This window comes from Ctenopharyngodon idella, chromosome 23 (genome assembly GCF_019924925.1).
Source record: "Ctenopharyngodon idella isolate HZGC_01 chromosome 23, HZGC01, whole genome shotgun sequence".
Lineage (NCBI taxonomy): Eukaryota > Metazoa > Chordata > Actinopteri > Cypriniformes > Xenocyprididae > Ctenopharyngodon > Ctenopharyngodon idella.
Window position 1 is genome coordinate 14,604,475 of NC_067242.1, and position 25,154 is coordinate 14,629,628.

General features: G+C 36.6%; 1 protein-coding gene across 6 annotated transcripts; it reads left to right on the forward strand.

Moving 5' to 3' along the window:
• Nucleotides 1-484: 484 nt before the first annotated feature.
• On the forward strand, nucleotides 485-24,581 carry map7d2b (MAP7 domain containing 2b). 6 transcript variants are annotated; one of them, XM_051881945.1, is made up of 17 exons: nucleotides 489-786; nucleotides 2,058-2,126; nucleotides 2,489-2,652; nucleotides 8,108-8,348; nucleotides 9,428-9,520; nucleotides 12,253-12,348; nucleotides 12,477-12,607; nucleotides 15,704-15,825; nucleotides 15,929-16,152; nucleotides 16,420-16,552; nucleotides 16,640-16,820; nucleotides 17,527-17,631; nucleotides 18,366-18,413; nucleotides 18,505-18,583; nucleotides 18,918-19,044; nucleotides 19,167-19,440; nucleotides 23,310-24,581. In XM_051881945.1, the coding sequence occupies exons 1-16, from the start codon at nucleotides 759-761 to the stop codon at nucleotides 19,411-19,413; spliced, it is 2,088 nt and encodes a 695-aa protein (XP_051737905.1). In that variant the 5' UTR covers nucleotides 489-758; the 3' UTR covers nucleotides 19,414-19,440; nucleotides 23,310-24,581. The 6 variants fall into 6 exon arrangements, with proteins under 6 accessions (XP_051737909.1, XP_051737905.1, XP_051737904.1 ...); XM_051881944.1 differs by having other exon boundaries at nucleotides 490-786; nucleotides 19,167-19,420; XM_051881947.1 differs by having other exon boundaries at nucleotides 491-786; nucleotides 8,246-8,348; nucleotides 19,167-19,420.
• Nucleotides 24,582-25,154: the final 573 nt, after the last annotated feature.

Below are 25,154 nucleotides of genomic sequence, written 5' to 3' on the forward strand. Positions count from 1 at the left end.
GCCCCGTCACGTGTGTTGCTGTGTGGAAAAACAAAGGTAGCCTAATGCACGTGCGTCTGCATATATTCTTTATAATGTCAAGTTTGGCTTGTGATTAAAATTGTCCACTGCTAAAATTCTACAAACCAGCCACACTTAAATTCACACACTTCTGTAACTGGATGTGTATTCTAGAAACAGGCTGTTGGTGATCTGATTGTGCACATTTTGCATGCATATATGTAGTCCAGACATCCAGGCAGATGTTTGCATATTTTAAGCAGTCTTTACATTGTCACTGGTCAATTATAAGACAATGGCCATTTTGCTAGTTGGATAAATGGCATACTGTATTTGCCTTTGTGGTCAGTGAAGTAGGCAATGGCTATACATTTCTAGTTAAATTAAACGTCTCCAGGGGAAATAAATAGGAAATTTCTGCCTTGTGCGCAGCTGCCGAGCTTTCCATATATAGCGCAATGTAAACTATGACGTAATGCGTTGCTCCTGGGTGCATTGCTTACACGCGCGTGCGCTCGGCACGCGGCGATTGGTCGAGCGTGTTATAATTTTTTAGAACCTCGCGCTCTTGCGGCTTCAGCCTTCACCAGTAATACCTGTTCGAGGACCGTGATGAGGTTCGGATGAATTAAACCTGAGGTGAACTGTTTTTTTCCATCGCGTTTTGATTTTTCAACTAAATAGTGATAGTTAAATGTGTTGGGTCGGAATGTCATTTGGATATTAGTCGTTGGAGTACACCCTGAGATAAACTGGACATGGCCACGACTGTGGAAAACCTGACAGGTACGTTATGTTATATTTTCATTCTTTAAAATACAAGCCTCACCCAGATATGACAGTATTGAGGAACGGATAACGGGGAAAGCGAGCATCTTGAGACGTTGTCATGGAAACAGGCGACTGAGGTGAGAGCAGAATGGGGAACCTAAGACTGACCTGTCCAGGTGAAGACTGAGTTACCCTTATGAAAGGGAAACAGACGTTTTTGCAAACCTTATATAAAGAGAGAGGGAGAGTATTCCTTTTATTTTGCATATGTATATATAAATATATATTTATCATAGGAAAGACCAAGTCTAGTTTATGCCAGTAAATACTTCTCAGCGTTGGTTACATTTATGCTTCTACCAATACCTAAAGTCTTGACTACGAAAAAGCTATTAAAGATTACCTCTGTTATTACCCAGGAAAAAAAAAGATGCAGTTCATTAAAAACACATTGATCTTTTGTGACAACATGCCCCAATAGCAGGACATGCTGTCACATTACATGGGGTAAATTGGTACCTGCCCTTATTCAGCTAATTATAGGCTTCACAGCTAAATTTAAACAGTAAAACAATCATGAAACAGAAAAAAGAATCAAACCATTGTTTTAGCCAACAAATATATTAAGTAATATATTGCATAAATGTGTTTAAAACAGCCCAGAAGCTCTACTTTAAGACAATTAAGGGGAAAACATTTTTGAAACCAACATACAAAATCACTGCAGTAGAAAACACATTTGTGTAATTGCACTACAGCCCTTGTGACAACCAGCTATTTATATCTATGTTTCTAACAGACACGTCAGAATAAATGTGTTTGATATTGAGTTTATTGATTTTCAGGCATGCTTTGCACTTCCTACATTTAAATTGATTATTATAATGATTTTATAATACATATTGTCCAATATGAATGTCTTTTCCTTTAAAAGCAAAGAATTTCTCCTCAGCTGTGTGAAACGTGCTTTAGATTTGAAGCTAACAGGGACCTGACAGTCTGTGCCACAGGCGCTGCTGTGAATCGTGGAAAATCACTTTATAAAAAATCGTGTTTGTGTTCCCCTTGAGCATTTTGACTTTGCATATATTTGCATACCGTTACACAATTAAAGCCACCCCTCTGTTTTAGTGCTTGTAACTGGGCCTATAACTACCATTGAGGGGGGCTTGAATATTTGATTACATCCTTGGCTTGGATCATGATTCCATAGACTCCATAGTCAAGGTGTGTTTCACTCACTGTTTATGTGCATTTTAACATTTGATTTCTTTTCGCACTCAAAGATGGAGGCTCGAAAAAGGACAGAATTCGACTGGCCAAAGAAAGAAGAGAGGAGAAAGATAGAAGCCAAGGTGAGCTGCAAGTCTTTTAATAAACAGTCTGTCCTACTAAGATTCAGATATTACTGTGTCAACAAAGAAACATAAAATGATACGTTCCTTTCGGAATTGTCTATAACATTATGCCACTTTTAATTCCTAAATGGATTTCATGACAATCTGGTGGATAAATTAAAGGAGAGGGTAATTTCAGGGGCAATAGACTACTGCTCCATTCATCACTGAATCTGATGGATCTTGAGTAGCGGAAGACTTCTCCACTAAGTGCTTAGCACAAATGAATCAGTATTGTCAGCAGGTAGGGAGAGGCTTGGCCTTTCCCGTATCAGGGCAATCTATAGACTTATCCGTGTACACCCCCACCGTTTCTCTAGCTGTGCGGGAGCGAGCTCTCTGGGAGAAGGAACAGCGCGCACAGCAGCAGTATGAACGCTCGATGGTGGAGCGAGGGAGGCGTCTGGAGGAGCAGCGGCAAAAGGAGATGCTCCGGCGTTCAGCCGTGGAGGAGAAAAGGAGGCAGCGCATAGAGGAGGAAAAGGTCAGGGGTTACAGATGAACTTTATTCTCTTTGGGGTATATTCGCTCAGAGAACAGGTGTGAAGTATTTTTTTTACTGTCTCTATTTTTGTTTTGATTTTTTTAGCTTATAATATTATGATAAAATTATTATTTTTATTATGCATACATTATGCTTGCTATTTATTTTTTCTATTCAGTATGTTTAATCTTAAAGGTGGTGTGTGTAATTTTGTAGCTATTAAAACATAATATTTAACAGTTTGTGGGGTCAAATGCGGCAGAAAGGGAATAATGTAAGTAATATATTCACTACTGTTCAAACTGTTTTTTAAAGAAATAAATACATTTATTCAGAAAGGATGCATTGAAAAGTGACAGTAATTAAATTTATGAAAGATTTCTTTTTCAAATAAATGCTGTTCTATTGAACTTTCTATTCATCAAAGAATTCTGAATCATAGTTTCCACAAATATATTCAGCAGCACAACTGTTTTCAAAATTGATAATAATAAGAAATGAAATCATATTAGAATGATTTCTGAAGGATCATGTGACATTGAAGACTGGAGTAATGATGTTGAAAATTCAGCTTTGCCATCGCATTTTAAAATGTATTAAAATAGAAAACAGTTCTTTTAAATTGTAATATTTCACAATATTACTGATTTTACTGTCTTTGTAAGGATAAGAAACTTCATTCAAAAACATTAAAAAATATATATTTTTAAAGCTTTTGAACAGTAGTGTATATACATCATATATACCAGCAGGGGCTAACTGCACCATGCTAACATGCTAAATATCATGTTTAGCATGTTAGCATGGTACAGTTAGCCCCTGCTGGTAGATGTGAGACGACAACACATACTTAACCAATGGTGTAAGTTTGGGGGCGGGACTACCATTTTGTCTAATGGAAGATCCAGGCGTTTGGGAAATCAGTTTGGAAACAATTGTTATCTTTGCAAATCTGTTGGTGGCACAAAAAATGACACGCATCATCTTCTAACCTGAGCTAAAATGATATATTTTTTAGGTTTAGCAAGTCATTCCACTATTTTTTATGTGGTAATATGAAAGCTGAACCGTTGTAGTCAAACAACTGGCATTTATATTAAAGGTGCAGTAGGTGATCTGAGAAATGCTAACGTTAGCCTGCTAGCATTGAAAGCATATGATCCCACCCTCCCTGCAAATCGTTGTCCAAACGCATTTTGGAAATGCATAATTCCGAGTCTGACTGAACAGCTCCGGGTAGAACGTCACAGGTTGTCATCTCTTAATTACGGTAGTTAAGGTGTGAACGCAGCATAAGCTCATTGTTTTGATTTGGTAGGAACTGTAAAAGGTGGCTGCTGTTTGTTTGCGGTGCTCCGTGACTGACGTCTGTCTGTATAAACTCTGCATAGCATGAAACGCGTTGATGATGTATGATGTCTGCGTGAACAGGGTGTGCGTGGGTAAAAACATATGTTGACAGGCAGGTAGGATATCATATTATTTCATTTGGACTTAATATGATGATTGGATTTACATTTTATGGTCCTACGCCTTCCACATATGATATATATTTATAAAATTGCATTTAGACCATTTAACATAGTGATTGCTATCAGGATATGAGGAGACTTTCAATCAGCATAACAAAAAATGTTTCTGTAGAGAATCACCTATTGCACCTTTAATTCAAGATGCCGTATTTGTGATGGTGACTGACATCATAAATGTTGACATTTTTACTGGGCTCTGGTTATATTTTATAAAAGGAATAGTTTTTGTTATCTGTGCATAATTGTGTCTTTATTCATGTCGAATTGAACCTCCTAGAGTTCCCACCTTTTGTGACATTGAGCTTTGTCTGAGCAGGAGAGCGAAGTCTTTGTTTATATTGATTGAAAACTAGCCACCCCCAGTCAGATGCTGCAATGATTGGTGACTCTCTCTGGAGTGGTCAAATGACCTCACGTTTCCCGATATCCATCCTTAACTGACATGTACAAATCAAATTACCCTAGAAAAACATAGTGTGACATAGTAAGGGCGTGTTTGAAGAAGCTAAAAGGGAACTCAGATGCAAAATACTGTATGGTGTCATTATGATGCCTACTAACAGAGACTGCAGTTAGGCAGTGGATCATTGTATGCAGGGTGTGGTGCTGTTTCTGTGTTCTGGCATGGTAGCGTTGCCACTATAATGTCTAGTTTTACCTCAGATGACTCTGATCTTGGTCAGCGTTTGGATTTAAATTAATTCTGGCACCTCGGTATCTGCAGTGGTATCAAATCTGTAGCAGTAGCCTGGCCTATTTACATTCAGACAATATGCAGCATGAGCCACCTAGTTTTGTGTACACTCAAAGTCATTCATCATCTTTTTTGCTGTCTTCTTCATCAGATTAATCAAATGAAAAAATAATGAGATGTTAGAGGAGAATGTAAGACATATGAGGGGTTTGCATCACCCTAAAGGGATTTTTTTTGCGATAATGACTGTACATTATTACACTTATTACACTGCTATGAGGGTCTTTATGATGAAATCAAGTTTTAACTGCTTTTTTTTTATTTTATTTTATTTTTTCTTGTTTATATGTTTTATAATCTGTTGATTGCATTTGGATTTCAATTATTTTACCATTTGTGAACCCCCCCAACCCAAAAAAAAGAAAGAAAAAAAGAAAAGAAACAAGAAAAGTCTGTCATTTACTCACCTGCATTTCTTTTCAAATCTGTGTGACTTACTTCTGTGAAACACAAAATGTGGGTCTTTGAAAAATTCCCTGCCTGCACTTTTTCGTGAAAGTGAATAGGGACTGGATCTGTCAAGCTACAAAAGCACCATAAAATTACCACAAACATGGTCCATATACAATGCATGCACTATATTTTGTGTCTTCTGAAGTCATACGATGACTTTGTGTGAGGAACAATGGTGTTTGCCGACAAATAGCGTTTGCATGTCATTTTAGTAGTTCATATGACTGAACTAATTTCAGTCTGTTCCTCACACAAATGCAAAGCATTATTGTAGGCTTGGAATATAGTGTACAAGTCATGCAGATTGCTTTTATGATACTTTTATGGTGTCTTTTTTTATTTTAGATCTTGACAGACCCAGTCTCCATTCACTTTCATTAAATGTAAAAGCGACCAGGATGTTCTCAGAAAATTCACTTTTTTTCTTCCACAGAAGAAAGAACATCATGGGGTTTGGGTTGACATGAGTCTGAGTAAATGATGACAGAATTTTCATTTTGAGTGAACTATTTGTGAAAAAGAAGTATACTTTAGCATACTTTTAAAAAGAGTACTTATTACAAAAATAATATACTTTAAAAGAATATACTTAAGTGCAAACTAATTGTAATGTTTTCAGGCACTTATCTGCTTGTTAATTGCAATAAAATAAAAATGTATGGTGGTTAAATATTATAATAAATGCAATTGGCTTAATTTTTTAGTGCTTTTTTGACTTACGTACAACATTATATGTTATTTAATCATTACTTCTATTGTCTTTCCAATATGGTTAAAGTGTACTGACAAATGTACTGACAAGCCTTTATGGTAAACTAAAATTTACTACTTTAATGCCATTTCTTTTGAAATTTGTAGACTAGGCTTGACATTAACACCCGCCAACCTGCCAAATGCAGGTGGATTTCAGCAGTGGCGTGTAAAAGCAGTAGCCAAAGCTTCTAGCCACTTTGGCGGGTTGAATTTTATATATAATATATCAGTTTTTTCAGCTGTAGTCTTTTAAAAAGGCATCCGAAATAATAAACTAAGTGCAATGTAGTGTTGTCAAAAATATAGATTTTTCGATACATATCGATACCTATCTGAAATGCTTCCAATACTCATTTTCTACAGAATAGATACACGATACTAGCTGCGCTTTCTCACTCTCTCATCTCTCTGACAGCAAGCTGACACACAAAACCGCCTCCCCTCACTCACTCGTTTCATTTGCTCCGGATGAATATTGTTGGTGTTACAGGGCTTGAATTTCGGTGTGGGGTTGCACATAATTTCACTCATTCCCACAGATTTTGTGCCCACAACCAAAGTACGCACACATAAAGCCACCTCTCAGTACTAAATTGAGTTCTTTTTGCTGCGTATTGCGCTTAAACATTATTGTTTTAAGTGAACGTAAACAGTTGAGAAAGAAAACGCATGTGTAACAGTATAATGGATCCGTGCATCAGGTCTTAAAGTGACAGCAGCCTAATACACCTGCGCCCAAATTATATGATAGTATTAAAAATATCTTTATGGCAGTTTTTCATGGTGTCGATGTCAAAATTGTGGCCAGTGAAAATGCTGAGTGGCTAGTAACTTTAGAAAACCACTAGCCACAGTGGCTGGTGAGCAAAAAAGTTAATTTTCAAGCCCTGGAGATTACACATTTGTAATGATGACGTTCCAATTTAAATACATACAAACGTACATTTAAAATATATTAACTTTAAACGTAATATTGAATAATGTACTACAGTTTAAAATTATAATCAAGTACTTTACATGTGCTTTAGTATGTTAGTCAACAAATCAAAATAAGTGTACAAAATAAGCACAACATAAGATTATTAAAACATAATGATTTAGATGGTACGTTAAAATCAAACTTTTAATTTGACATTATTACATAGGCCACTTTTTAAAAGTAAGATTTAAAAATTATTTTCAAATACAGTACAAAATATACTTTTAAGATTTGAAGTACACTACAAGTGCACATAAAATACATTTTAGCACACTTCTTTTTCACAAGGGATCCCTTTGTAAAGTGTGTTATATACATCTTTATTATAAACAAAGAGGCTACTGAGTGATATGAGATAAACTAGAACAGAGATAAGCTATGAAAAAAATTGGCGACCTGGGGTGGTCATTTATACCCAGTTTAACGATCATTATACATATTATTTGAATGCCATGTTGACCAATACTCCAGAGAGCCACGTTATTTCACTGTTATGATTATATTGACAATGTGTTGTACTCCCCTGAATCTGGAAGGCTGTGTAATTGTGTAATTTTGCATGTGTAAACATCAGTGCTTCAGAAAGAGTCATGCCCATATATGCAAAATCAATCAAAATATTAAAATCAGAGGGAAAAACAAGGTTATACTGGTGAGAGGAAATGCAGAGAGATGTGGTAGATAGAGAGAGAATTTCAGGAAAATAAATATAGGCTTCCCTATTTTCACTGATTCAGCCTGTGTCATTGTAATACTCAGTCCGTGTGTGTGCTCACCATTTCTGTCAGCTGCTGAGGGGGGAGGGTGTGGGTGGAGTTATGTATGGCAGTTCTCTCCTTCGTCTGGCTATACTCTCTCTTAGACACACAGTCACCTGGGAGGAGAGAGATACAAAGAGAGAGTCGCTGAGTGCAAGGGAGAGTGAGGGAGAGAGAGGCAGAAACAGAAGGCAAGGCCCTCATCATTTTGCTCGCACACATACAGGGAGAGAGGGAGAGTCGGAGACGGATAGGAGAGGTGGTCGCCATGGAGCAGCCAGCCTCATCCCCGTCCTCTCGGCGTCGTAGCGACAGCTCGGTCAGAGAGTCTCTTTTCTTTCCTGTTTTGGAACGCAACGAACAGGAGCGACTGGAGGCCCTGATGCGACGTTCCATGGAACGGAACCTGCAGGTGGACCAGAGGCCCAAACGATGGACCTGGGGCGGACCTCCCGGAGTCTGCGAGGGTGAGTGTGCGTTTGCTAGGGCGTGGAGGGTCCCTTGTGTGAACTCTCAGATGGAGAGATAGGAAAACAGGGTGTGGAAACTGCACTGCAGCCCTTTTGTTGTAAAACCGACTGCGATATTGACTGGTACGGGAGCTGTGGGATGGAAATCAGACAGATGCAGCTGTTTTATGTGGGAGCTGCAGTGTCACACAGGCGTCGAGCTGTTGCTGATCTAAAGGAGTCATCCCTGTCACAGAAAAACACTCTGCCTCAAGGTTAGCGCTGTCAGCGACTGATCAGAGACTCATAGTCATTATAAATCATCCGTGCAATAGCTCTGCCTGGGGGCAAGGGGCAATTTGGGCTGTTTTGGCTGGAGAACAAACACCATAAACTGTGCTGTCACTGTGCCTGCACAGGGCATATTAGACTGCGCAGCTGAAGGCGTTTTGCTCTGTCACTGCCACGTTCTGACTTTAAACAATGCTTCCCCCACACCTCACCCCAACGTTTCAATTACACAAGCCTATAACTCTCCTAAAAAGTAGACCTGAGGCGCGGGTAAATCAGCTCCAGGAAAAAAATGCTGAAGACAGACACGAAAGCACCATCCTGAATCTGTGGTGCATTCATAACTACATCAATTATTTACACTCTCGAAGAGCAGAGCTCTAAGCCTGATCCTGAGTCAGATTTATAATATATCTGGATAACATGCATGTAACGTCTGTTTTGCTTTGTGGGTATTAAGGGCGAATGATTGAGAATGAGTTTGGTTGCCCTTGGAGAACATTAGGCTCTTTGATAACCTGATATCATCGCATTAGATGCATGCTCTGGGTTATTTCATCTTGCAGTGGTTCATATTACCATCCTGCTTTTATTAGCAAAATTACTTTTTTTAAAATAAATAAATAAAAATGCCCTGCTGGAAATTATGCAGCTTCCCGTCAGAGAAAAACTGCTGACGGGGTATATCAGTATTTCACAGGGACACACTGTTATGACTTCTCATAATATTCAATGTGAGCTTGTGAAATACTCTTGTCGTGCTCACGCACCTGTGCTTTCTCTGCTTTGCATCACCTGCCGCACAGGTGATCCTAAGATTGCCCCGCCCTCTCCTCCTGCTTCAGCCTCCTTAGCCAATGACCCCGCTGCTCCTCCTCCTGCCAGCAAATCCAGGAACGGTACTGACTTCATGCTGCTTTATGTGTCGTCCCCGTTCACTTTCTAAAGTTTGAGTCACAGTGATTCAGATGTTGTATTTGTGATGGTTTGCATGTGCATGAGATTTTACATAGGTGTAAGTTATATGCGTCCTAAGATCTACACTGCCATTCAAAAGTTTGGGGTCAGTAAGATTTTTTAATGTTTTTGAAAGGAGTCTCTTATGCTCACCAAGGCAGATCAAAAATACAGTAAAAATAGTATTATTATGAAATATTATTACAATTTAAAATAACTTTTTAATATATTTTAAAATATAGTTTATTCCTGTGATGGCAAAGCTGAATTTTCAGCAGCCATTACTCTAGTGTCACATGATCCTTCAAAAGAATAGCCTTTTTTTATAGAATTTTTTTTTTTTTTTTTGTAACATAAATGTCTTTACTGTCACTTTTGATCAATTTATTGCATCCTTGCTGAATAAAAGTATTAATTTATTTTTTTTAAATCTTACTGACCCCAAACTTTTGAACTGTAGTGTGTATTGGCCTTGCCCATAGGTGTTTTTAATGCTTTGTTTTCTTGTTTATTTCTGTGGTAAGTTTTATTATTACTGGTGCTTGTTAAAGGGTTAGTTCACCCAAAAATGAAAATTCTGTCATTAATTACTCACTCTCATTTCGCTCCACACCCGTTTATCTACGGAACACAAATTAAGATATTTTTGATGAAATCCAAAAGGTATATGACTCGTCCATAGACAGCAATGTAATCACCACTTTCAAAGTCCAGAAAGGTACTAAAGACATTGTTAAAAGTCAACGTGACTGCAGTGGTTCAACCTTAATTTTATGAATCGACGAGAATACTTTTTGTGCGCAAAAACAAAACAAAAATAACGACTTTATTCAACAATCTCTTCTCTTCCTTGTCATTATCTTTACGCTGTTGCCGCAGTAAGCACAGTGAAAGCTTCCGTGTTTGCGTCCGAATGCCGGCTCAGTATTGGCCAAAGCTGCACACGTGAGCAGCATGACGCATGCGTGTGATGTTGACGCAGGAGCCGGCCAATAATGAGTCGAAGTTCTGACGTAGAACCTGGAAGCGCTGGACATAAACAACATATGAAAATGACACAGAAGAGAAGATATTGTTGAATAAAGTCATTATTTTTGTTTTGTTTTTGCGCACAAAAAGTATTCTCGTCGCTTCATAAAATTAAGTTTGAACCACTGCAGTCACGTCGACTGTTTTAATGATGTCTTTAGTACATTTCTGGCTGTCTTTGGACGAGTCATATACCTCTCGAATTTCATCAAAAATATCTTAATTTGTGTTCCGAAGATGAACAAAGGTCTTATGGGTGTGGAACGACATGAGGGTGAATGATTAATGACAGAATTTTCATTTTTGTGTGAACTCTATTAAGGCAAACATCACTATTGCTATTGTTCATGTATTAAATCATCATTTCTAAGTGATCTGACTTAAAATTGTTGCCTGTCAGATGATAAAACAGGTGAAAAAACCCTTTGACTTTGAATGAGGAATGTGAGCGTATCTAGGGACCAGAATAACATAGTGTGTCAGCACTTTGGACTCAAGCCAGTGAGAATCCACTCAAAAAACCCTAGAGCAGTATGCTGAAAACTACTCAAAACCCTGAACTTCCGCATAGCAATATGCTAAAAATCATTCAAATAGCAATATGCTACTTTATATTAGCATATAAACAATTGGCTTTCATACTGTTGTTTTGTATTACATACTGTATATATATATATATCGTATCCTAAAGCCAAATGAAATTAAATATTAATGTAATGTAAAAAGAAAACCTAATGGAAATATTTTCATTTTATTTCAAATAGTGTTATCCACAGAAAAAAACTCTCAGAACATCTTAGTGTAACCCCTCCGGTTCTACTCGCAGTGCTCCAAGAGGGATTCAAACTGGTGCTTCCGGCACTACCAAAGATGCTAAAGACCGCAGTCTTTAGCGTCTTTAGCGTCTAGCCTCTGTTACATTAGCAGCCACATAGCAGTACCCTGATGTTGACTTCATAAAATGTAAAAGTCTAGTTGTAACCATCATAATACTCTTTGTGGTGAATGTGCAGTTGTACGCTATATTTATGTTGCAGCGCCCTGGAAACACCCTATCATCATGTTTTGCATGGGCAGACATCTCCTTCCTATTTTTTGTTTGTATATTGGACTAGTTTTTTTACTGTCTTTTTTTTTTTAAGGTGAATGTAAATGCACATTAATGAGGAAATGAAAATGTTTGGATATAAAACCAATCATAATTCCTATAACAGGACATAGAGATTACATGCATCAGCTATGGAGACCGTCATATTCTTCCCCGCCCAGTAAGGGGTCCGGATGCACAGGAGAGGATGTGAAATCTTGATCCGCCTTGAGCTGCATTGCACTCCCTAAAGAATGCACAGGGGGGTCTCATCTGTTGGCTCATTTTAAATGCAACATCCGAGCTTAACAAACATCCTAGCTTAGCAAATCTGTACAAAAATCTACCTCATATGAAAATGAGCCTGCTGCTCGCCATGAAAGTCTTTGATCAGTGTAAATATTCATGCCCAAATGGCCTCTAATTATTAATCAGAAAGAAAACCTCTGGCGTTTATCTTCAAAATAACTGTGAATGAATATCATTATCATTGTGTCTGATCATTTGTGCCTGTGTTTTCTTTCTCCCTGGAACTATTTGTAATATGTTTCACTGCAGTCCAAGATTTTATTATTCCGCCCGAGTCCCCAGACTCTGTCCTGAGCAGACATCTCTCCTCCTCCTCCACAACTTTGCCTAATATGACAGAGAAAGGCAAGTGTTTTTTTTTTTACATTAAGCTTCACTATTTAATTGTTTTCAATCTCTGCCCTGCCCCTATTTGCTCCTTTGTCTTCCTGTGACCTTTGGCCCCTCAGTGTCTTGTCTTTGTTCCCGAATAGCCTCCTCCAGCCCTCACAGGTCTCCTTACAGGGCGTCACCCAATAGAGCCGAGCGGAAGAAGGTTAGTGCATCGTTCTGTGGACCATCAAACGACTCCAGAGGATCAGCCACAACCCCGAAAACCCCTCAGGTCTGATCTGCATGGATGTGATCAACATTTTGTCAAAGATAGCTCAGAATTTTATATTTGGTGCAAAGCACAGTGGGACACAACCCACAGAGGAGCTGGTCTCCTAGCAACTACACTGTTCAGTTCTGAGCATGTCCAGGTCCAGTTGTGGATTTATAGCAATAGATTTTTCAGCAGGGGTCTGTGAATGTCCAGCAAGGGTTATGTTATGGAAGCTTGTTTCCGCCACTAAATGAAAAAATAAAAAAGGTAATTGCGACTTTTTATCTCACAATTCTGACTTTTTTCAGAATTGCAAGATTTAAAAATCATATAAAGTCAGAATTGCTTGATATAAACTCACAATTGCGTCTTATAAAGTCAGAATTGCAAGATATAAACTCAGAATTGTGAGTTTATATAGTTAATTGTGAGGTATAAACATGCAATTCTGAGAAGAAACGTCAGTCTTTTTCCCTTCATAATTAAACATTATAAAACGCAATTGCGAGTTTATGTCTCACAATTCTGACATTATAACTTGCAATACTGTCTTTATATCAAGCAATTCTGTTGACAGATATATGAAACATAAAATAAATACAAAGTTCTGTCATGAAACTCTAGATGGCGCAGGCTTATAAGTTCTTAACCCAATCTGCTTGCAATCACATCATTCTTTATGGGGCACAGCTGATTGGTTCCCACTGTATTTGTAGGCAATGAGCTCACTGCTCAACCAAATTCTTGCCTATTGTTTGCTGTAGCAGTTTGCAGCGTGCTTTCAGAAACCCTCCACCTTCCCCAGCTCCACCTGTATAGATCTGCAGGTGTGATTCATTTATGCTTGTATAGCAGCAGCATGTCTTGCTTGCTCATTGCATTATGTCGTGTGTATTGGCAGTGGCCAGCTCTCAGAGAGCCGTCATGACAGAAATATATTTTTTAAATCGTACATTAATTATGTCTGCACTGCACAAAATGCTTTTTTACTTGTCTAGAAAATGCTTCTTGATTTAAGAATTTTTAGATATTTGGACTAGAAACAAGACAAAAACTCTAAGTAAGAAAAGCTTTTTTTGCAGTGTAGAAGGTAAAAATCATTGATAATGTTGAATATTATTCACTGTAAACCCTAACGATCAAAATAATTAATTGGTTTGAGTAGGGCAAACTCAAATTAAACAAATTAGTTTCAAAATTTCAAACTTTTATGAGTATTTAGAACTTTATTTTTCTTTTGAGTTCATGAAACTGACACATTTTAAGTAACCTGAATCACCTCATTGTTTTGAGTTTTATGAACTTGTTTCTTTTTATTTAGACAAACTTAAATTTACCTGAAACTGGGCTAGGATTTCTATTTCCCAGCATGCTTTGCCATGACTCTCAAAAGGGAAAATAAATGCTAAAATTAAGTGTTATATAATGGGTTTTTTTTTTATGCAAGATTAATGTTAAAGGGTTAGTTCACCCAAAAATGAAAATTCTGTCATTTATTACTCACGCTCATGCCGTTCCAGACCCATAAGACCTTCGTTAATCTTCGGAACGCAAATTAAGATATTTTTGTTTAAATCCGATGGCTCCGTGAGGCCTACATAGGGAGCAATGACATTTCCTCTCTCAAGATCCATAAAGGTACTAAATACATATTTAAATCAGTTCATGTGAGTACAGTGGTTCAATATTAATATTATAAAGCGACGAGAATATTTTTGGTGCGCCAAAAAGAAAAACAAAATAATGACTTATATAGTGATGGCCGATTTCAAAACACTGCTTCAGGAAGCTTCGGAGCATAATGAATCAGCGTGTCGAATCCGCAGTTCGGAGCACCAAAGTCACGTGATTTCAGCAGTTTGGTGGTTTGACACGCGATCCGAATCATGATTCGACACCCTGATTCATTATGCTCCGAATCTTCCTGAAGCAGTGTTTTGAAATCGGCCATCACTATATAAGTCATTATTTTGTTTTTTTTTGGCGCACCAAAAATATTCTCGTCGCTTTATAATATTAATATTGAACAACTGTACTCACATGAACTGATTTAAATATGTTTTTAGTACCTTTATAGATCTTGAGAGAGGAAATGTCATTGCTCCCTATGTAGGCCTCACTGAGCCATCGGATTTGAACAAAAATATCTTAATTTGTGTTCCGAAGATCAACGAAGGTCTTACTGGTGTAAAACAGCACGAGGGTGAGTAATTAATGACAGAATTTTAATTTTTGGGTGAACTAACCCTTTAAGTGGGAAATTTAGTAGTATTTAATGTTTATGCTAATTTAGAGTTTTTTTTATTTAAAATAATTTTAAGTTTAATGTATAAATTACTCAAAAATTTCAAGTTAAGAGCAGTTAAAATGTATGAGTATAAAATTGAAATCTGCCAGTTCTGCTTACTTAAACTTTAAATTTCCAACTCAAAAAATTTGATGTAACTGATGCCAACTTTTTGGGTTTACAGTGTTGTCACTATTGATGGTAAAATTGATTTGTTAAAGGGATAGTTCACTCAAAAATTAAGATTCTGTCATCATTTACTAACCTTCATCTTGTTCCAAACCTGTATGACTTTCTTATGTGGAACATAAAATAATTCATAGATATTTGAGAAACATTTCTCAAAATATCTCCTTTTATGTTCTGCAGAAGAAAGAAAGTCAAAAACATTTTATAACAACATGAGAGTGAGTAAATAAGGGTAGAATTTAAATTTTTAGGTGAACTATCCCTTTAATGCATTAGTTATTGTGAATAAACAATTCAATGCTGCATTTATTAATGTTAATACCTGTTTTTTCCTATACTAATGCATTTTAACATTTAAAGTTATTTCAAGTATAAATTAGCTAAAGTATTATGATGTAACCATAAACAATAGTATACTTATAAATGAACCTTAAGCTAAATTTAAAAATGCTGCAAATTGTTGTTAATTGTCAGTGCAGGATACCAAATGTTATGAAATTGATCCCTATTCTAAAGTGTTACTGAGAAAATCTAAATTTTTTATATTAAGGGGTTTCTGGGTTGGCTGAGAGACTAAGCTTTGTTAGAACAGCAAATTGGGCCAATATATAATTTTTGTGTCTGTTTTGGGTGTTTAGAGTGAGAAACCAGAAAAGAGTATTGCCCAAATCTTAGCTGACTCATCTATCAAAAAACTCGAGTCTCCAACAACACCCACCCGAAGTTCTTCAACCCAGAAGAACCCCAGCACACCGAAAAGGTTTATCTTTTGTATCTAATCATTTACTTGTTGTCATTATTTATTTAAAGACTTTAAAAGCTGTAAGCAGAGTGTATATTTTGCCTTTACATTTGTAATTCAGATCAAGGTCCTGTAAGAGCCGCATCCAGTCCCCAGCTTCCCCGGGTCAATACCCGCCTTCCCCTATGAGGCACAGAGCCACTACACCAAGTTTAGAGAACAAGAAGTGGGAAGGAGAAGAGAAAGGGACCATGGAGAGTAAAGGCTACAGCACTCTAGAGAGAAAGACCTCCAAAGCAGAGAGAATCCCAAAATCTACAAGCAAGGAATTTGGACACAATGCAGGTAATGTTTTGTTAAAGGAATAGTTCACCCAAAAATGAAAATTTTGTACTATTAATTTATATTCTATTATAGTATTCATTAAAGGGGTCCTATTATGTTTTTTACGTTTTATTTCAGATTTATTTCAATTTGTGAGAATGATTTTTAATATTTCTTTTTAATTTCAAGCCTAATCTACAGGCCAAAACAACATCCTCTTCTGTCATCATTTACTCACCCACAACAGTTTCAAATCCATATGTCTGTCACATATGTCTTGTGTTTCAGAGTCTCCAGTGACTCCCACTGGGAAAGCAGGTACCACTGATGCCGAGGAGGCCTCCAGGCTGCTGGCAGAGAGACGACGCCTGGCCAGAGTACAGAAGGAACAGGAAGAAAAGCAACGACTAGAAGACGAGAGGTAGAGATATTGTGTGTCTCTAGGGTCTGTGTGTCACATTTATGTGTTTGCTGCTGTATTATATATTATCTTCTCCATGAATCTCAGGCTCAGGGCTGAGGAACTCCAGAGGCAGCAGGAAGAGGAGAGACAGCGGCAGGAGCAGGCAGCTCGACAGGCGGAGGAGAAAAGACAGAAACAGGAGGAGGAACGCTGCCAGAGAGAGCAGGAGGACAGACACCAAAAGGAACAACGTTGGAAGGATCTCCAGGATGAGCTGGAGAGACAGGTCAGAGGGATTATATTATGTTTATTAAAAAACAATGAATTATATTAATTGTTCAAATAGTGTGATCCAAATGTCTGAGACCACTGATGAAAATTTAATTGATTTTTTTATTTTTATTTAATATATTTTTATAATATAATATAATATATGTTATAGTATATAATATAATATATACATATAATAGATGTTTTAGTTTTTATTTATTATATTATATTATATTATATTATATTATATGTATTTAAAATAAAAAAATATATATTTATTAGCAGTAGTCTTGGACTTTTATATAATATAATATAATATAATATAAAATAAATTAGAAGATTTTTATTTAATGCATTTTTATTATCAATTATTATATTACATTATATTAATAATAAAAATTTATATGATTTCTATTAAAAATGCATTAAATAATAATAATAAACAAAAGTAAATATATATATATTACATTTTCAGCAGTGGTGTCAGACTGAACATGGACTTAATAAAAAAATAATTTAAAAAAAATCAAAGTAGTCATTACATAAATACAACAGGACAACAAAATTACACAGAAATAAAACTGACTCATCAAGACACATTCAGCATACTCACCCATCCAGTCACTTACTCAAACACGTGCAGCACCAATCTGTCTTCTTGAGCTGTGGATATGGATGAATGTGATATAGTTGGAAATGTGATGTGTCATGATGTCTGGCAGAGGGAGGAAGCCGTGCAGCGCGTTCATAGGGAGGCTGAACGGAAGAGGCAGGAGCGAGAGCTTTTGAAAATTCAGGAGGAGCAGGAGAGACTGCAAAGGAAGAAGGTTCTTCTCTTTTCTGTCTGTTTACATTTAAAATCAAGAAATAAATGGAAAATGCAATTACACTTTTACAATGATTATGCAATGTGAAGTACATCATAAGAAGAAAAGTTTAGTGGTAAGTAATTATGAAGTAGTAATCTCTAAGGGCTAATTTTCTATGCGCAGATTTATTTTTTTAATTAAAGCTTAATTCAAACTTTAGAGAGCAGTTGAATCCGGGTCTGCATGTATAGTCAAAATGAAATGAGTGAATGAGAATGAATGAGTTTCATAATCGGACATATTTCCACGTCAAAGGGATATTCAAATGTATTTCAATAAAAATAAATGAAACTTGATTTTATCCATTGGGAATTGATTGGCTATTCAAAAGTGGATGTTATATACCAAAATTAAGCCATCTGCTTGAATGGGAGGGATTGAAAAAAGTCAAAAAATGTCAGACAAGCCAACAAAGAAAGTCCTTTCTGAGGTTATGTTTTGATTAAAGTTTACAAAGACAAACTCTTTATATATATATATATATACAAAATGCAATATTAGTGTACAATAATGTCAATTTTGATTTGTTTTTGATAGACCAGCTCATACTGGCTGCTGCTTTATAACCTGCCACTACTTATTTTATGTATCAGTGAGAATAATTCACATAACAATTGTTTATTTATTAATGTTTAATAATATTTCACATTAAGTTATTTTTTAAGTGATGTTTGTATCTGTGATTTTTGCAGCGTATTGAGGAGATTATGAAAAGGACAAGAAAACAAGATGGAGAAAAGGTAAATGAATTCTCTGCAGGCCAATTGCATTATCAGATGACAATGATTTACTGACTGTAGCAAATAATACTTCATGTCATGTAATGGATAGAAAGAAGAGGCGCAGATGGAAGTCCCATCCCCCATTTCTGTTTCCCAGTCCATCTCGCCGTCTCCCTTGGAAACTGGAGGTATTGACTCATGATATGACCCGTATCACTATACAGATCTACAGTGGGCATGTAGCAATACTTAACCTTCCCTTTCACTGTGTAAAAGCATAAGTCCTTGTAATTCACTCCAACATGCACACTCATTAATCTGTTTCTTGTTGCTGAGTGACTCAGCATGTGGAAAATCTACATTGTTTATAGGAAAAATGAAAGAGTGCCATCAAGTGGTGTAATTAAGAACTGAAATTAGTGTTTCGTCTCTTCCACGAAAATAGAATGTCAATAATCTGGGAAAATAACTTATTTATTATAATTTTATTGTAGATTAAACTACTTTAATCTTGCACAACAGGTGACACAGTGATTAACAGTCCACCAAAGGCAACATCTGAATCTCCAGTCATATGCCTTGAGCCACTGGAGGCAAAGAGCAGCGCGGCAGATGATCTCTCTGATGGGGTCCAGTCTATGGATGTCAGGTCAGCCTTCAACAAAGTTATACCATGTTATTTTAGAGAAAATAGGTCAGATTAAAGCTTGCTTACCACATTGATAAAACATTGGCAGTCCCTGTAATGAAACAAAATGTGTTTCCTTGCAGCCCTGTGTCCAGAGATGATCTTGTTCCAGAATATTCCCCCATCAGCGAGATCTCACAGAACAGCATGACTTCTGTGGCTTTGGACGACATCCTCGTTCTGACCGGGCAGGTCTCACATCCCAAAGTGTCTGCTGCTCCAGATTTTGGTGACTGCAACAAGAACCTGATCCAGGATTGCAGTAGTGCTGCTATTGACTCATCACTTTTCCAGAGTCTTAGACCGACCTCAGACAAGCTCAACATCTAATATAAAGGTGATTGCTGAAAACTACAGGTTTGTTTTAGCTGTTGACTCAGAGATATGGTTAAAATAAATAAAAAAAATTATTGAATTAATGCAAGACACCCCAGGTGAATAAACAATTAACTAATAGATATTACTATAATTTCCCAATTGATTGGTTACATTGAAAATTGCCAACATTTTTTGCATTACAAGTTTTCTGAAATGTATGTTTAAATATGCAAAAAAAGTAATTAATTATTTAATTAAACATGCACTCATTTGCATAAATCTGAACATTGTATAAGTATTTTTGGTAACACTTTACAATTAGGTTCCATTTGTTAACATTAGTTAACCATATTAGTTATCATGAACTAACACTGAAAAAAATATTTCTAAAGCATTTATTAATCTTAGTTAATGTTATTTTCAGCATTTACTAATACATTATTAAAATCAAAAGTTGTATCTGTTCATATTATTTAATAGACTTGAGCGAACATGAACTAACAATGAATAGTTGTATTTTTATTAACTAATATTAACAAAGATTAATAAATATTGTATACAGTGGGTACAGAAAGTATTCAGGCCCCCTTAAATTTTTCACTCTTTATTATATTGCAGCCATTTGCTAAAATCATTTAAGTTCATTTTTTTCCCTCATTAATGTACACACAACACACCATATTGACAGAAAAACACAGAATTGTTGACATTTTTGCAGATTTATTAAAAAAGAAAAACTGAAATATCACATGGTCCTAAGTATTCAGACCCTTTGCTGTGATACTCATATATTTAACTCAGGTGCTGTCCATTTCTTCTGATCATCCTTGAGATGGTTCTACACCTTCATTTGAGTCCAGCTGTGTTTGATTATACTGATTGGACTTGATTAGGAAAGCCACACACCTGTCTATATAAGACCTTACAGCTCACAGTGCATGTCAGAGCAAATGAGAATCATGAGGTCAAAAGAACTGCCTGAAGAGCTCAGAGACAGAATTTGGCACAGGGAATTTGGCAACAAGGCACAGATCTGGCCAAGGTTACAAAAAAAATTTCTGCTGCACTTAAGGTTCCTAAGAGCACAGTGGCCTCCATAATCCTTAAATGGAAGACGTTTGGGACGACCAGAACCCTTCCTAGAGCTGGCCGTCCGGCCAAACTGAGCTATCGGGGGAGAAGAGCCTTGGTGAGAGAAGTAAAGAAGAACCCAAAGATCACTGTGGCTGAGCTCCAGAGATGCAGTCGGGAGATGGGAGAAAATTGTAGAAAGTCAACCATCACTGCAGCCCTCCACCAGTCGGGGCTTTATGGCAGAGTGGCCCGACGGAAGCCTCTCCTCAGTGCAAGACACATGAAAAAACACCTGAAGGACTCCAAGATGGTGAGAAATAAGATTCTCTGGTCTGATGAGACCAAGATAGAACTTTTTGGCCTTAATTCTAAGCGGTATGTGTGGAGAAAACCAGGCACTGCTCATCACCTGTCCAATACAGTCCCAACAGTGAAGCATGGTGGTGGCAGCATCATGCTGTGGGGGTGTTTTTAAGCTGCAGGGACAGGACGACTGGTTGCAATCGAGGGAAAGATGAATGCGGACAAGTACAGGGATATCCTGGACGAAAACCTTCTCCAGAGTGCTCAGGACCTCAGACTGGGCCGAAGGTTTACCTTCCAACAAGACAATGACCCTAAGCACACAGCTAAAATAATGAAGGAGTGGCTTCACAACAACTCTGTGACTGTTCTTGAATGGCCCAGCCAGAGCCCTGACTTAAACCCAATTGAGCATCTCTGGAGAGACCTAAAAATGGCTGTCCACCAACGTTTACCATCCAACCTGACAGAACTGGAGAGGATCTGCAAGGAGGAATGGCAGAGGATCCCCAAATCCAGGTGTGAAAAACTTGTTGCATCTTTCCCAAAAAGACTCATGGCTGTATTAGATCAAAAGGGTGCTTCTACTAAATACAGAGCAAAGGGTCTGAATACTTAGGACCATGTGATATTTCAGTTTTTCTTTTTTATTAAATCTGCAAAAATGTCAACAATTCTGTGTTTTTCTGTCAATATGGGGTGCTGTGTGTACATTAATGAGGAAAAAAAATGAACTTAAATGATTTTAGCAAATGGCTGCAATATAACAAAGAGTGAAAAATTTAAGGGGGTCTGAATACTTTCCGTACACACTGTAAATGTATTACTCATTTTTAGTTAACCTCTTAAGACCCGAGAAAAAAATGTTTTTTGAATTTAGTATTTTTTAATGTCATTACATTGTTAAGAGCATAAAAAACAAATGGGGAAAAAAACATTTTTTTGGAAAAAATAATATTTTCATCATATGTTATGTCCTTGTAAGTGGACACCAGGACTTTAAAATTACATGAAATGACATGTATAGGCAAAAACAATGGGATTTTTTTTTTCATTCACCAATCAATTTTCAGGTTTCAGAATTAACCAAACTTTGTTTAAAGATGATTCTCAACTATGTTATGAAAGATATAACGGAATGAATTGATATACCATTTCACTTTATGCAATATGTGGGTAAAATGGCCATACTTGGGTTTTCCCATCCAATGCAATGTTTCTATACACTGTATCTGATTTGCATAATGTTTTCTTGTAAGCAACATGTAACGAAAAAATAAGTGTAATAATGGGAGTAATAGTTGGCAACATTTTCATAATAATATCTAATATTTCATAGGAATATTGAAATGTAATTTCTTTCCCTATTCACTTGTTGTGTCTTCTAAAATGCCTGCTAAACATGATTTAAGTCCTGGTGTCCTCTACTGAAATCAATGCCCTGTTTTGTAACAGGAAGTCATATTTGGATTAGAAACCCCATAACATGTTGATTTATAACAAACAGTTTGAAAATTAGTCAGATTTAAATGATAATTACAAAATATTATATTTCCATAAGAGTGCTGAATTTGATCATTCAGTCATTTTTAAAGACCAAGGAGAAGTTGTTGTCCTGGTGAAACCTCCAAACATTTGGTATCTCTGAAAAGCCCTGAATGTGCTCTCTACAGGACATCTTAAAACTGTGACATGTATGGTGTCAGAGAAATTCACTAAAATATAATGTCCTCGTACAAGGACAGAGGGATGCAGGAGGTTAATGTTAGTTTCTTGCATTAACGAACATTAACTAATGGAACCTTATTCCGTAAATCAGAAAATACGGTCAACAGCCAGAAAAAAAAATGTCACCATGTTTTTAGGAATAAAATGTTGTATAAAATCAGGATAATGGTATATGAACAAACCCCCTGTAAAAAATAAATAAATAAATAAATGAAAATCAGCAGAATAAAACTGTAAAGTTTGGTGTAAGTGCGTGCTAAAACTGTCATTTTGAGAAAACATCTTGAAGATATGTATTTTAATTGAAATCTATAGACACAAATAGAAAAAGTGTAATAAAATAAACACTTAAAATGTGTATTTTGGGTGTTTTAAGTGCACTAGTCTAAAACAACATATTATGAAAAGCCAGATATCCCAAAATCTCAAAACTGAGCAGTGCAGGAAAACACAACGTTTTTGCCTGTAGTGTCTTAAAGTGATAATTCACCCAAAAATTGAAGTTCTACCATCATTTACTCACTATCATGTCATTCCAAACCTGTATGACTGTCTTCCTTGTGTGGAACACAAAATAACACGTTCATGACATCAGTGGCGATGTCAGATTCATGAATGAATCATTCAGACTAGCAACTGAACCTGAGCAACTGATTCATTAAAAAGACCTGACTCAAAAGAGCAACTTGTTGAATTGACCATTTTAATTCTTCAAAAAAAGTCAATCAAATGAGGAACAGAATATTAATTTTGGGGTAAACTATCCCTTTAACCATCTCATATTGTTGTTGTTTCTGTTTTAGACACTATTGAAGCACGGGGCTTGGCTGAACTGGAGTGGAGCTGAAAAATGAGACCAGCCCTTTGTGCCTCAGCATCTTCATTAGAGCCTAAATATCCTCTTGAACAGGAGAATAAGGACTGAATGTCAAACCATGTGTTAATAGCAAAGAAAAGACACCCTGACAGTTGATTCCCCACACATAAAAATAAAGTTTTGCCTGCTCCTCGTAGATATTATATTTCACACCATTTCACCGTAGTATCACCAGACAAAGCAACTGTATTAGCGCAGTCCTAGTGTTCTTCTTAGTCCTGTTATACACCTGTAGCATTGATGAGTGATACACCGTGACAATTGTAGCAGCTCCATTGTGTAATTTGTTTTATTTTGGGTTGTATAAATGACCGGCAAACCGAGCAGTTATGTGCTGAGTCTGATGATTGTGCTGTATTACATTGGCTGGGGTTTGCAATCAGTATATTGTGTAAATCCATGACTTCTTCGCAATCCAAGCTTTGTAGTTTGAAAGTGGATATGAATAGATGTAAAGTGTGATATTATTCCATCATAACACTGTTATACTGGCATTAATGTATTATTAGTCAGCAGTTAGAAGTTACGGGGATGTATACAGAAAAAAAAAGTGTACTTCTAATGTAATTTATTGTGTAAAAGCTTAAAAATGGAATTAAAAGTGCACAATTCCATTGTGTTAAATAGCATAGTGCTTTTAATTCTTCATGGACTTTTTCTGTATTGTTTTGTTATATGACATCATTGCACACAGCTCTATGCAGATCAAGAAAACCAAGCAACCGTAAAATAGCAACACAAATCAAGGTAATTCAGCATCCCACAACTGTACAGTAGTGGCTAAAAAGACCTGTACTTGCTGAACATGTTGCTTAAAGTACACTGTTTACCATCTTGTATACTCAGGGTGCTAGTGAGCTTTTTGCATGTGAGCTCATTTTTGATGTTTGGTGGTGATTTCAATGGTATGTATCATGATGCTGTTGTGTAAAACTTCAGATGCACAGGACCAATAAGGAACACACTTCTTGAAAGTTTCTATCTATCTATCCATCTATCTATCTATCTATCTATCTATCTATCATGACAAGACTTGGGATGGATGAGTTGATTACATTTTCATTTATACAGAGAGTGATGGGTTACTACTGAAATTCAGCACTTCAAAATGACATTTGAGAAATGGTGCATGCATCAGCTGCTTTGAAGTTGCTGAACCCTGAGATACTGACATAACAATAAAACATGTATCACACAATGAGCTTTCCTTATTCACAATTTATATAGTTTTACTGGTTTAAAGTATCAATGTGCTTGCATTATTTGTGCATGTACAGTAGAACAGACCGGGCTTGTTGTCACATGCTATGTCAGAGAATATTTGATAATATATGAAAGTTGTTTGGACACGTACCCAAAGTCTTGGCTAAAAAAGATCTTTCCAAATTGCTCAGGAAAAAACAAAAGACAGTTTATTAATGTTTACCACTAGAGTTATATAGAGTTATGGCCTAATTGGTCTAGGGGAGGATCGCAACAGAAAAACATATGGTTGGTGGCGAATGAATGCATAAAAGCAGAGAAAACTCCGTCTCCAGGCCCAGAACGGCTACAATAACCCCAACAACCACTAAATTGCAGCAAAAGAGAGTATAGTTTTATTTACATAATTCAACAAAAGAGAATAACAAAAAAGGTATCAGAAGGAGGCAAGGCCAAAATAACAAACATAACAAAGCTAACTCCTATATAACCAACTAAACTATATTACAAAAAAAAGAAAACAAAATACAACAGGCTAAGCTAACTCCCTAACATAACCAGGAGAAAA